Raw genomic sequence first — 15,127 nt, 5'->3', positions numbered from 1 at the left:
AACATACACATAGATCTTGCTCTCTGGTGCTGTACACAAGCAGCACTTTTTGACACCAACGACATGAATATCCATCTTGGAGATGGTGTACCCCTTTGCAAGATAGTGCAAAGGACAGAAATTCAGAGGAAATTGTTTGACAGAGGTAGATCCATCAATCCTAAGACTGAAAACACATAGAAAGTATGCAATTATCTCATGTTTTCAGAGCTAATACTGAAGCAGAAAAGCTCTCATAAACTGCACTAAAACTATCAGTAAACATCATCCTAAGACAATTCAGTTACGCCTTGTTTGCACAAAAAGTATTATTTTGGGAATACTTATTACAACTGAAGTTGGACAAGGAATGGAGAATTGACTACACAGCAAACAGTAAAATATATTTATGTATTAAAAAGACAAATGCAAGTCACAGGTATAAAATGAGAAGCTCTCAACTTCACTGAAAAACAGCATATTGGCAAGCTGCCCAATCAGTTTTCACCTCAAAAAGAAATTCTGGCATCAACCACAGACAGACATCCTTTCTATAAACAATCATATATCCATTTTACATGCCCAATCACACCTGCACAGCAACACATGCTAAAAATCATTCAGAAGTCCAAATAAAGTGGAACATAATACACTGCTCTCTATTATCCTCTGAAGGAGCTGGTAGCAACATACTACTGTGCAAGTAAAAGAAACACAATAAGCAGCTACAACTAAAAGCACAGCAACTTTCTATCTGACAAAAGATCAAGAAGAAACACACAGTCATGGAGTAACTGAAGTGAGAAAGGGCCTCTGGTTCCATTTGGCCCAACCCCTGCTCAAGCATTATCACCCAGAGCAGGGTGCCCAGAGCCATGTCCCAGAAGCTTTTGGAGATCTCCAAGGACAGACTTGTGCCAGTGGAAGAGAGAAAGCCTGAGAAATCTTAAAATTAAATTTGAAAAGGTTGATGCTATGGTAGAAACTACCTGGAGTCAAATCTCAAACCAAAGAAATGAAATGCAATGAGAGAGTTGCATCCCCAAAGAACAAAATAAGAAACCCACAGTAAAATCTGAGTTCCTACAGGAACTGCTCTGAGATCAGTAGCCATCACCCTTGTAGCGTATCCAGTACATTATCACAGAAACACTGGGAGAGGTAGAAAGCAGAATTCACTTCCTGAAAGTGAGTTACATAATTTCTCACACTTGATAGCAGTAACACCTGACTAATCAACACAAGTATGTGTTCCCAGTATAGACAGCTGTATACCATGAGTGAATTTGTCCCACTTAACCCAAACAAATGAGCACATATTCGTAGATACTGGTTATCCACTGCAACTTGGTACTCTTATCTCACACCCTGGGAAGTGGCTCTGCACAACAACTATTCATTGAGAATGACCCTAGCAAATTACATCTCTGTCCTGATTCCAAAGAATCATCAGTTACAACCTCACAAGAACAGAGCAGGGAAATGGGGGAAGTAGAGAGCATACTGTTGATTTCCTTTCTTTATCCTAACAGAAGAGGACCATCACCTTACTTCAAGACTTCAACATCTGTCTTGCAAAGGATTCATGTCCATTCTTCCTTTACAGCTTCCAGATTAGCCCTCTGACTATTTGAGCAGCTGCATCCACACACAAGAAGGAAATACCAGCTCCAAACTACAATACCACTACTGTGAGGTCATCCCTGGCCATCCTCATTACTCTAAATCATGCTGGCTACAAAAAAGAAAAAAAAAAAAGCACACCCCGAACACCTGTCATAAATTACCTCCATTTTGTCTTTGTGAAACAAAATCAAACAAAAGTAGAATGAGGTGCTAAACTAGTGTCATGTTAACCATCCTCTAATCAGTGCACACACATACGACTCGGCAGGAGACAGACACATGAACCCAGGTGCAATTTTGCTCAATGTCTATTTAGCATGTTCTCACACCCCCTCCTCGCAGTATCTAGTAGCCACTTCACTCCAGAGTAAAACAGACTTAAACATTCTCTCATGTTTTCAAGATGGTCAGCGATTTAACATTTGTCTTGGAAAATAAGCGTCCGTCCTGCCACTGTTTCCAACATCTTAACTCAGAATGTTTCTGTAACAGCAGTAGGCACTTAGTACTATGCAACATCTGAAACAAATTATACCCCTGCTGATTTAACAATTGTATTAGCATGAAAATGCACTTCTAAAATACTTCAAATATCCATAAAACACTTTTATTTAAGTAAGAAGTACTATTTGGATATTTGGCTTATTCATTTATACATGTCAGACTATGTTACCTAATCTGCATTATACTACACAGAAGAATTAATACAGCATGCCCAGCTCCGCACTGATTGACACCCTCCAAAATATTACTTTGGCTAATGCAGTTGGACCACCTTTTTAAAAGTCAGAATAAAGCAAGATAAAAGCGGCCATCAGTTGGACAGTTGCATTGCTGGGCCAGCCTGGAACAGTCTAAATTACTCATTAACTGATAAGTTTCTTGTGATCTTTGCTATAAAGCAACCACAAGAAATGACTCAGACATAACATAATTCAAATGTAGCAGAAAAAGAATCTCTCTCTAAACTAGCCAGGTTTCAAGAAGCTACGTATTATCCTTTCTTTTATTCTATTTTGGCAGTAAATTTAGAAGCTATTTTCTTCAAAGAGGTGATCTAGCGGTGACTAGACTAACCCACAAATTACCATTCCTGTTCTCGTCTGTTATATCAAGAACATACAGCAATAAGCGCCTTCTGCAGTGATCTACTTAATAACTGATGTAAGTAGTACAAGCTCTTTAGATCCATGTCCAAAGAACAGCGACATGTCCCAGATATGAACTCTGGATAAATGTCATATTTTGTCTTGGTGCCTTAAGATTTGGTGCACAAAAAAGGGCACACATTGCTAGCCAGAATTTGCACTATTTGGAACAAATACCTGTCTAATTTGTGACCAGCTTTAAGAAAAAGAAAACTCAATAACCACCTACTGTGAGAGAAGACTTCTGCAATCAGTAAAATAACAAATTCTTAATTAAAAAAAAGTAATCACGAAAAGCAATCACTGTTCTTTAAGTCAGAAAGCTCTAATGTTTACTAGCAGAAGCCTATAAGGATTATCACTTATTTAAATGACAACATTTATGAAATGAAAGATCAACTCTTTCAAAAAAAGAACAGAAGGGACAGTATTGTTAAACACCAACCTTTCCAACATGAGAACAAAAACAACCAAAACAAGGACAAATCAAAAACCCACTCTCTACCAATATTTTCTTCTTACTCAAAGGCTGGATGAAGTAGATTCAGTCAAAGATTTTGATCATGAGCTCACTCCCTTACCTCGTGTTCTGAAACAATAATTTCTAAAAATGGATTTTAGCCACGTTTTGGAAAAGAGTAATGAAGAACAGCACCTCTTCGATGTCTCGTGGCCTTATCAGAAAATAACATAAGAGTAAATTATGGAAAAATGGAATAACAACAAAATAAAATAAAATAATGACCTGCAAAAGAATTCACCCCAAATCATTTCAGTAATATAAACAGAAGCTTAACCTAAATTTTTTGTTGCTCTTTCTACACAAAGTTCTTATCTTTCTTCATAGGCGCAGTGATTCAGTGTACGCTTACATACTGTGACAAAATTCATAATGTATTAAGTACTCAAAGTACATAGGCTTTGAGCAACGTACTTTTAAAGGTAAAACAAATTTTAAAGCTCATATAATTTCTTTGAACAAATCGATTATTTTTCCAGCATTATTCCTTACTTATAAAAGTGCAGTTTTCTTTAAATATAATATCAAATTTGCATTGAGGATGATCATACTTGAAAATACTTCTCTTTCACATGTTTAATACCACATATATTTGAAAAATAGCACAGGTTTACAGCATGATTCGTTTTTCAAACAAAATTTTATGTTCCTACACTAGATGCATCATGAGAACTTCCGTAACACATGAAGGTCCCCAACAACTCTACCACTGTGATATTTACATCAGAGGAGTAAACAATAAAGACTGTCTACCAGTAATGAGGAGATCAAAAGACTATTTGATGTGCTCACATTACTGGGAGGCATTCTGTGGCACAGTCTCCTTGACACAGTGATGGCTAATCACAATCACACATTTTGTTATGCTTTATAAGGAAAAGCGTTTCTATTTCTGCACTTCAGCTTTTCCTATCTAGTGCAATATGCAGACATCCACTGCTTGCTCTGTAACATTGTTATAATATAAATGTCTTATATTAAGTAGGCTTCTGGCTTCTTTGTATACTTTTTAGACAGACTGATTTGGAAGTCACAGCCATCTTTCTAAAAGCAAACATAAGCATCCTGGAATTCATATCCCAAGAAAAATCTCTGATTTTTGCGGTTGTTTTATTTTTTTTAGTTTTTTTTTTGGAAGCAGTTGCTGAACCCCCTACCAGAGACTATACTGCTAAGCACTCGGGCTGAGATGCAGCAACTTGACACCTTACACATAAATTACTGTACATAAAAAATAGACCATGTTCTGTTCTGAGTGGGTTTCTATGGCTCCTTTCACCCACTTCTAACTTTTCCTGAAAGATCTGCTTGCTTATTTCAGGCCTGAGAAATTTCAAATAGTAGAAAGAAAACAAAAGAATAAACAAACAAACAAACAAACAAGCAAATAAAGACAATGAAAATTCCAATTTGCAAACAACCCAGGTGGGTTTTTTCAGTTCAGCTCTCATATATTTGTTAGTTACTTCAGAATAAGACTAAAGCAAAAATCAAATTTAGATTTACAGTAAAAATAAGCCAAATACAACCGGAAAGTATAAATTGCAGTTGTCATACCTCAAGATCTTGCAGTGGACTTTCATCTTCTGTATCTTTCAACAGTTCAATTAACCTTTTCCTTTCTCCTTCAAGCATAGGTACCTGTTTTCCTGAATCCTTTGCTAGCTGAAATGTTTACATATAGAAAGGGAAAAAAAAAAAAACACAAATAGTAAAACCTTTAAAACTCCAATAACTCACACAATGTTTTAAAACTCTATGGAATTAAAATCTGATTTTTTTTTTATCATAATACAAATTATCTCTCTGACAGACAATATATATATATTATATATATATATTATATAATCTTTGACATAAGATTATAGACATGGGCAGGAGGTAACGCTAGATTAAAAAAAACAAAAATCTATAGATACTTATCTTCAGGGCAAAGAAAGTTTTAAAGTCAAGGCCTCTATTTCTGACAGAAGTCAGCCTTCTTTAAGTTAAAAGTTCCATGTGTGCTGTACATAAATAACCTGCGTATCTATTCTTCATCTTCACATAAAGACAGCTTCCTGTAACTTAATTGTAGATGTATTTCAAGAAAGGAATTCTTAGGAAACTCCACAAAAGAAGCTATGCTGGGCACAAACAGAATAATTCAGTTTCCATTACTCTACAGTAAATACACAAAAGCAGTATTAGGCCTATTGTGAAAATATGAGCATGCAATATGAAAACTACCTTATAGGGTTTTCTGCCATAAGCAACAATTTTTAATAGTAATGTTATCTTCATGTACTTCTTTCTAAATAGCTACTAATATTCCCGATAAAGTAATCCAGTTGTCACCAGAAGTGCTTATATACTACTTATATACATTAACATTTAATGAAATATTATTGATTTTTCTTTTAAGGCTTACCTCTACATTCTTTTTAATGAAATGCTGACTGTTTTTACTTTTATTCTGTGTTGTTTTTTCTGCTTGATTCAGGAATTTGTTTGTTTCAATCTCACTTGGATAATCTGAAGCTGGAAGGAAAAAACTGCTAAGTTATAATTGTTCCTTTTCTCTTTCAATCAGAGTTAAAATAACATTAATTTAATTTACATTTTTAACCAGTTTGTAAAGTCAACAGACCTAAAATTTTAATAAGCTGTTTTCATAATCTACATAAACTATATAGCTATATTTAAAAGAGATAACAATCATCAAAGACGAGTCTAGTCTCGTCTTTTTAGGCTATTATTATCTGAGATCGTACAACACTGGGAAGGCTCAAAATACTTTAGGATTTCTAACCTCAAAAATGTTAAACATGGTGGTTATAAACGCCCTGGCATTCCTTCGAACTCTATCACTGTTCCAGTTTTATCATCAGTACAAAACCAGACAGTAACTTCTGGGAGACCACAGAACTATCCGGAGCCATAACAATTACATTTTTTTCAAATAGAACAGCTGAGGAGCAGATGATATATTTGATATTATTACAACACAACTTATAAAAAATTGTTTAAAAATAAAACTCATCATGGAATTGTACAGCTGTTAAACAAACAGCCACATACATTATTTGTAACAATTAAAATTAATGATGTTCTGACAACTTCTCATGTAGGTTTTTCTTTTCAACAATGGATTTCTATCATATAATCATGAGCACATACTATGTTATTCAGAGACTTGTACTAGTTCTAAGGCAGCAATTCTTTCACAACCACCAAATATTTATCACATTAAGTAACAAGACTAAGCAAACACAATCAAATTCTTAATCTCAAAAACTACTTGAAAAGTATGCACGGTACTTCTTGGGAAAGCAGAGGTATAAAAAATGGAGTGGACTATTTCATCAACAAAAATAACCTCAATTTAACATGCTGGATTATAAAAGATCATCAGATTCTAGCAGCTTATTCTTTTACACTTGACATAAGAAATAATTCTGCAGGCTGAGTAGACTGCAAACTCAAAGATATAAAAATGAATTCAGTGTGTTCTTTTACCGACTATGAACAAATCATAATAATAAATTATCAAGTAAACTCTAATGGATGATTAGTATGTGATATGATCAAGAAAATCCCGATGCAGTTCAAATGCACAATTGTTTACTTAAAGCAACCCAAAATATCTTTAATGTTACCACATAAGACCTATCAAGGAATTGGATCATATTAGAGCAGGAAAATTTAAAACGTAGTCAAATTCTACAAAGCATCCACACTTGTTAGATTCTGCTGCCAACAACAGTTCAACCTTGAGGAACATCTGTTTATTACATGTTTGTCATCTTTGTCACCAGTAAGATATGTCCCTTCTGTTTACATGCAATGGTAGATGACAAAGAAATAAGCAAAGCTGATAGCAATGGCAGCTGAAGCCATTCTTCTTATGCCAACACGAGAGAGAAGTTACTCAACCACACATATTTCAATTTCAAGTAGGGAAAGAACAGAGACACAAAAGCACAATTCTATTCATTTTTAAATATTGATCACCATAACCACTAGTGCCTGATACCTCTAAGCAGCGCATGAAAACAAGTAATAGCTAAATAATGAGCATAGATGTTTGATCTTTACCAGAAAGCACTTACTACAAAAAAGTTACAGAACAGCTGCAAATGTATACAAAAACAATTTTAGATGATTTCTTGAATGTAAGTTAATGAATGAACAATTACAGCAATTTAGATTAACAAAGACAAGTTTTTACAAATTTTCATTAAAAAATGTTACATTTTACAATGAATGTTGTACATCTATCAATTTACAATAAAAAAACATTATAACTGGGAAGTATTTTTTGTTTGTTTTTAGCATATTGAATAAAATGCTTGGACAACACCCAAAGAAGTTCTTCCATTTTGTCATTTGCCAAAAAAAAAAAAAAAAAAAAAAAAAGGATTATTGCCATTCTGCCTTCTGTTTAAGCCCAATTTCTGATTTTCTGCTCAGCTACAAAAGCATGTTGTATTCCCAGATAATAAAGCTTACCCTTATTATGCTGGGTTTTATGGAAGGCATAATCTTCTGGACTAATTTGTGAGTGAAATAGCAACACTTGTGTTTCATCCTGTTTAACATGAGAGGGATCTGCAAAGAAATGTTTCAGTAAAATTCAATTAAAGAAGACCTAGTTTCATACATATTGTGCTATAAAACCTCCTACATGATAGTGATATAATTTATCCAAGTGCATTTTTAACCACTACATTTTTCAAGAAATAAAAAAGGAAAAAAGGTGCAGTGTCTCATGAATAACAACATAATAGAATATATATGTTGTTTCATAAGTGTTGAGCTTTTAGCAGCTGATGAATATACATACAGAAGCACATACATGACAATTACATAATAGAAAATGCAGCCCAAGGCCATGATATTTCAAAGCCTCCACAGACACCATGTGGTTAGTCACAAAGAGGTTTAAATGAGAATAAAGTATCCAGATTTTCACAGCTGGTGTCTGCTTCTACATGAATTATTTGTCTTCCAAGTGGCTTAGGTCAGGGGTATAGTCTAGGAGTGTTCAAATACATCTTAGGCATGCAAGAGTTGTTTCAGTTACTCAAGGAAAAAAAAAATAAGTCATGGCACAAACATATATCAACTGGAAGCCTAAGTTAACAGTACTAAACTACAGTCTAAAAGTTTAGCACTTAAAGAAAAAGACTCATATTGAAAATAACCATAAATATCACATACGACAAATATGTTTCTCACAATGAAAAAAAAAACAAAAAACTGTAATAATGAAGTTTAATGAAATCTACAGACAGTAAGATTTTGTTACGCAGAGCACAAGGAATGAATGTAAGGCCAATTAATTCCCAATTTACATTTCTGTCATGAGTGTCTGTCAAGCTTATGCATCATAAGCAAGCTGGGACACAGTAGTTATTATTGATTTGGTACCCTAAAACTTGTGTTTGATTTTAGAGCCACATTAAAAGCAGAAATTAAATAGCTCCTCTATATAATATACATAATGTAGCTCTTTGACAAGTTTGCAAATCTAAAAGCAAAATATATGAATTGTATTCCATTTCAGTATCAACCAGGGCAACTGTCAGGGCTGGCAGTAATTGTTAAGCATTTAAGTAAATAAAGCCTGAAAAGTAAAGCATGCGCATGTTACAGAAAACCAAAGATAAAGATCAGACTGGAGGAAAAATATAAATTCAAACTAAGGAGAGCTTTGCAATTATGGTACACCAGATGCACAGGACACATATGATCTCACATTAGGAGTTACCTTTGATATAAGAGAGGAATTGAAGCATTTAACAGTTGGAGATCATTAAAAATAGTCTAGCTTTTCTGCTGTTTTTTGCTATATGCTGACATCTACTGGAGAGTTTTAAAATATCATCCTTAAATTCCATGTTTTTCCCTTAATGACCGAAATTTAGTAAAGAAATGTCCTGTAGTAGTTTGTTTTGACATGCTTTGACCACATATTACTACTGTTATGATACACACCCTTGCACATATATTAACAAGCTCAGATTATTGCTCAGCAATATCCACGCAGTCCTCTAATTCTTGTGTTCTGCCCAACATGAAAAAAAGAAAAAACAGTTCTGTTTCCTTTCAACCATTTCAGACCAGAAACCCTTATCTACCATGGTTCAGAGATGAAGATAGAGACAAAAAAAGTGTGGACAACTGACTTAACCCTGGCACCAAGAGAAGTACTCAAATAGCAAACTTTTGAAAACTGCTCTTAGGTAGTTTTGGCAAACACAAACGATCCGGTTTTGTTTCTCCCACCCCCCACTAAAGACATGGTGTGTAGGATGCCTACGGTTCATTCCAGCGCCTTCTCCAGTAAAAGTCCAGGCACAGAAATAAAATGGAAGACATCTTAACAGCCAATGGTTTTTGTTTGTTTATTTTATGTCCATTGGGCATTCTTGAAGAAAACTAGCGATAATTCAAAACATGCTTAGACCATTTGCTGTAGAATTTCAACAGAATCATGCTGTTTTGACTCAGTAAAATTTCTAAGTAGCATTTAACTTTTTCTTGCCTATTCCATCTATAGTTCCACATAGTATTCTCTAATTTTAATGTATTTTTTGTTATGCATCATATCATTTGTTTACCTTTTCCTGAGAGGAAGAACTCAATCCTTAGTCATTTGCCTACCTTTGATGCTGTCATGGAATTTTGTTAATGTTTAATTCTTACTTAAGATGGAAATGATTATATTAAGTCTATCTGCTGTAAGATAACAGACTAAAATGCAAACACTGATTCTTATCAGAGTGCTCATTTCCACTTTGAGTATTTTTGTCTTCATATCACTTTGAAACACAAAAATTATCTGACTTCCTGTTCTTTCCTTCCTGAAAATAGTTTGATAGCATGTCTAACATAGTTTCAATTTTCAAAACACCCATCTGTCCTGAACTTTCTTTCCTAGAATTTTCAAGGGAGAAGAAAAATAAAAGCAGATTAAGGTAGCTAATTTTATGGTTCATATTCCATCTTTAGAATCGTGCCTTATATTATTTGATGATCTTTTCTAGACAAATTCTCTGTCATGCTAAGAAAGTTAAGCTCTTGGAAGTGAATTTAACATAATCAGTACCAAAGCTAATTTAAATGAGTCATATTCCTTTTTCTACTCTTTAAACTACATTCCAAGAACCATGGCTATGCATGCCCATTCCTACAGTGTTTTAAAATACATACAAGGGATGTTCCAAAAATGGTCAGAGGCAGATATTAGTGGTATGGCAGTAGAAGTTGAACCTTCCCACCAATATTCTGCTTGGCAGCAGAGGGGCAATGGCATCTGACATGGAAGTGCATATGAAGAAAAGGGGTGGAGTTGATTCCCTCCGTGTAGAAAAAACTGCACCCACTGATATTCATTAACACTTGCTGCACACTTAAAGAGACCAAACAGGGAATGCCATCACAATAAGGCAGTGGGTGGTACCTTTCAGCAGTGGCAACAGCAACATGAAACACAAGCAATGTTCCATACAAGCATGAAGATCTTTACAAGCACAGCATGCAGGCTCTTGTTTATTGCTTATGAAAATGCAAAGCAAATGGTACTGACTATGTTAAAAAATACTGTTTTGTAGTTGAGAGTTTGATCTATCAGTGTTATTCCACTCCTTGTATCTACTGAAGTTTCCACGGAAATAAATAGGAGGCATTAGTCTTGGAGTGACTTACATAGTATCATCATTGGGTCCCATACTTTTGTTTCTTTTCTTAACAGTTTCTGAAAAGGTACAGGCTTTCCATACCTCCAGTACTGGCAAATCATCAGAACCTTACTATGGCATTTCTACTGCTTCCTTCTCATCATCTCTCTCACTCCTATATTTAAGTTTTCTCCAAAACACACTTGCCACTTATGTGGCAAGTCCACATCCTTAGAACTTCTAAGCAACTCTTTTAGGCTTAATATACATTAGGCCTGTATATATATAGACCTAATGTATATATATATTTTTACTGCCAGCCTGTCAAACTCCAAGCTAAGACCGCCTGTGGCCATCATCAGCAACGTCAAAACTGATCTTGTAAACAAATCAAATGATTTCACAGAATCATTGAATCACCAAGGTTGGAAAAGACCTACAAGATCATCCAGTCTAATCATCTACCTACTACCAATAGCTCTCACTAAACCACGTCCCTCAACACAACACTTAAATGTTCCTTCAACACAGCGAGGGTCAGTGACTCCACCACCTCCCTGGGCAGGGACTTACTTACTGCCCAGACATTCCAAAACAATTAAGACATCCAAGTTTTTCAACAGGTTTCCACTCTGTGTTTTTCTTATAAGTACTTTCATTATTTTAATGTACCAGTGTTCTCAGTCATACATCCTTGGCCACCAACTTGAAAAGCGTAAGCTTTACTTATTCTGGACTTCTATCTTTTCAGTCCCTTGATATACTTATAAAATATTTTATTCTAAAAGTTTTAAATCTTTTTTTTTTTTTTAATTGTACCCGACAAAAAAATGAACATTAATCAAAGTAAAGAATAATTAGCTCAGCGTATTTAAATCTTTCCTACTTACCAGTTGTATCCTGCCACAATGAGATCAAAGTTAAGAAGAGTTTTGTGTTTTCTATCTCCTCATGGATTCCCATGGTACAGACAGACTATTTAAAAGAAATAAAGCATAAATATAAAAGATACTAGCATATATATACTTCAAAGTTACAGCAAAATCTTCTGCTTACCAGGTCTAACAAATGTTAGGATCTATAAAAAATTTTTTTCTTAGGTTTTAACATCTACTTTTTGGTTTGTTTTAATATTGAGGCTATATGAACACCTCCTGAAGTTATGACAAAGGCATCATGAAATTTCAAGGCCTCTATTCTGCATTGTCTATTTCATGAAGACACATTCTACATAGTAAAGAACTTCCATAATGGATATACAGCTCTTCATCCAAATGCACTGGCACTATGAGATGCACTGAAACCAACCACAACCCTGTCTTTTTAGCAAATTACATTTACATCATGAAAAATATACAATATTTTAACTTCTGAGGAAATACTAAATGTCATGTTTTAAGGCTTAAACCGAGATTTAACTGCTGGAGGCTATGACAGCAAGGAATTTGTGCTGTGGTGTTCTCATGTCTTCGTCAAGGAAACATCTCTAGCTGCTCTAATAAGAGAAAGTACCAAAGCAGATTACCTAAGAACTAGAACATAGTATTATTCTAACCTTAACTTCTTCCCAGAGCTTTGCTCTCATTTCCTTGCCTTGTTTTTTAACTGCTCTCTCTTTAACATGTCTTTTTGCCAGTATTGTGTCAAGCTTATTCATTTTCCTTATAGCTGCTTGAATCTCAGGATCTCCTTCTGCCTCTTCAGAATCCAAAAACTTGGAAGAGTTTGCTGCAGGTTAGATTTTAAATTGTTAGCTTGATGTACTTCAACTTACAACAAACAAACAAAAACCCACAGTACAAATAGCTTGATAACAACTGTAGATGAAAGCTCAATTATTCTTAAGAAGAGAAAAACAAAGTCTTTGTAACAGATTACTAAATCAAACTCTTAGCTGTAGCAGCCGGATATGGGGTGGGGGAAGAATACCCCATTTTGGGCAACTAGTTTAAACTTCACTGAAGAGTGATTGTATATCCAAAGTATCAGCAATAGTGGCAGACAAAATAAGAGAACAACTCAAGTTTTTCTTTCATGACAGCTACTAAAATACACGCTGAAATGTCCTTCATTAAAGTAAATAATTATGGGGTTAAGAGAGACTCAGTAAAACCTCTTCTTCTAAATGTTATAGGAGATTTAATCTTGACTTATATCTCAAATAAAGCAGAATCTGTTACTGGTTCTAGACAATATTTCTTTGACAAGAAATGGTGAAACATTATAGAAATTATCATTATTTAATCAAAATGCATTTTTGTTTTGTCACTTTTTTTCTTAAACATGCAGATTTCTATTTCCGTTCATTTTTAGCCTTTCCTCTTCCTACAGCATCCTTGTACTCATCTCTCTTTTCTGGTAGAAAAGCTTCTGTAGAAGAGAACACATTTGTAGCACTGCTCCAATCCCACAGGCTTTCAAATCTGAGTCCTTGCATTCTTTTTTCTAATGTTTATAGGTCAAAAGCTTTAAATGGTGCATTTGACCCCAAACATTCACACTAACACATTAGTCTACTTCGTGGTACAAAAAAAAAAAAAAAAAAAAAAGATGAATGACATAATAAGGACTGAACTATACAGAACTAGCCAAGCTCCAGGGAGGTGCCTATGAGAACAGGTAATTAATCAACCACTTATTTCAACCAGACAGAATGCTGCAGATGGATTTGGAGCTAAATTACTAAGTGAAGGTTTGAAGCTGAATTCTACATGATTTCTGTTCTGAAGCAAAGACTATTATGTGAGATGACCAACACTGCTGGACTAGATAGAGCCACCACTGGATTCTAATTCCTTATTAGACTGATCAAATCTACATAGAACACAGACACTACCACATAGCCAAGTTAAATAACCTTTAAACAAATAATCTATAATCTCTTGAATGCGACAATGCATAAATATTTTCAAAGAATGTTCACATGAAAATTAACATAAAAGAAATTTATTGCACCACACACTTCATAAAGCAGAAAATACCTTCTTTTGCATTACTTATTTTTCCTTGGGAAGGTTCACAAAATACTGAAGTCTGTTTTTCAGCGCTATCATCTCCAGAATCTGAATTAGAGACATATCCTGAAAAACACAGGAGAAAGCCTTTCACAATTACATAGATGTGAAAGAAGCTTTTAAAGAGTGTTTGAAACACTAACAACTAAGGAAAAAAAAATTTTGTCAGTGTGGGATTACCACTGAGACTCTATGGTGAACCACTCTCTTAGGGGAAGAAAAAAAAAAAGAAAAAAAGTTACCTACTACTACACTTGAGCTCACGTTTAACCCAGGAGCAGAAAGCACAGAATATCTTTTGACGCCAATTATGTAATGAATCTAAGAATGAGAAGAATACTGAAATTCTTTTCTTCACATTGTGGCTTTCACTTCTCTATTTTTAAATAGTCTGAAGCTTTGAGTAGCATTTACATAATGCCAAAATAATTTTGCCCAAAGCACTTCTATAAGTGCTTTCATTAAAATATTGTATATTTATATTTTAATTATATTATTAGTACTTACATTTTTCAGTTGTTAACGCTGAAACTCTCAAAAATATTTTTTTTTTTTTATCGATGGACCATTATTAGAATATAAATTTTGTCACAAATTAACATTATCTTTGAAAAGTTGGATAAAAACACTTTATTGAAAATACTTTCTATCATGGCTTCATGGAACAAATGCATATGATTTCTCCCGATTTTTTAGGTCACCAACCAGGCGCAGGTCACAGTTTTAGATGCCACAAGGCATACGCGGTGTTATCACAGCTATTACCACTGTATTTCAAAGATGAGACTCAAAATAACGAAGTCAATGAATTTTGACACCATGACCCCGTTTCTCTTTTGGAATTTCACTTGTTTGCACACAATGCTCTCCAGCAATAGAATTTTACGCAAACCATAAATACATGGTACTTAGTCCAGTCACATCACAAAGAAATGATAGGCTTTCCCACACCAGACAACTCATTGGGATTCAGCACAAACTCCTGAAAAATGGTCATGCTCTCTACTTCCTTGATATCACAGTTCCCCCCACCATCACCTTTGTTTTCTTCTGGACAGCAGTCTTCCAAGTTTCTTTGATGACTAACACCCAAATTGACAGGTGAATCAACCTATGAAATACAAATCAATCGCTACCATAAACAGAAATCTTGGGGGGGAAGAGGGAGATAATCCC

At 34.6% G+C, this 15,127-nt stretch overlaps 1 protein-coding gene across 1 annotated transcript in view; it reads right to left on the bottom strand.

Annotated features, from left to right (window-relative positions):
- Positions 1–15,127, bottom strand: part of FSIP1 (fibrous sheath interacting protein 1) — a 73,874-nt gene that overhangs the window by 56,827 nt on the left and 1,920 nt on the right. Inside the window, 7 exon segments of the mRNA XM_085225041.1 lie at positions 4,831–4,938; positions 5,684–5,793; positions 7,765–7,863; positions 11,828–11,912; positions 12,493–12,665; positions 13,919–14,017; positions 14,990–15,062. Of these exon segments, the coding sequence (XP_085081167.1) occupies positions 4,831–4,938; positions 5,684–5,793; positions 7,765–7,863; positions 11,828–11,912; positions 12,493–12,665; positions 13,919–14,017; positions 14,990–15,062 (747 nt within the window).

This window comes from Meleagris gallopavo, chromosome 5, assembly GCF_905368555.1.
Source record: "Meleagris gallopavo chromosome 5, MGAL_WU_HG_1.1, whole genome shotgun sequence".
NCBI classification, from domain to species: domain Eukaryota; kingdom Metazoa; phylum Chordata; class Aves; order Galliformes; family Phasianidae; genus Meleagris; species Meleagris gallopavo.
The sequence above is the reverse complement of the archived record's forward strand: the minus strand, read 5'-3'. Positions and strand labels throughout refer to the sequence as shown.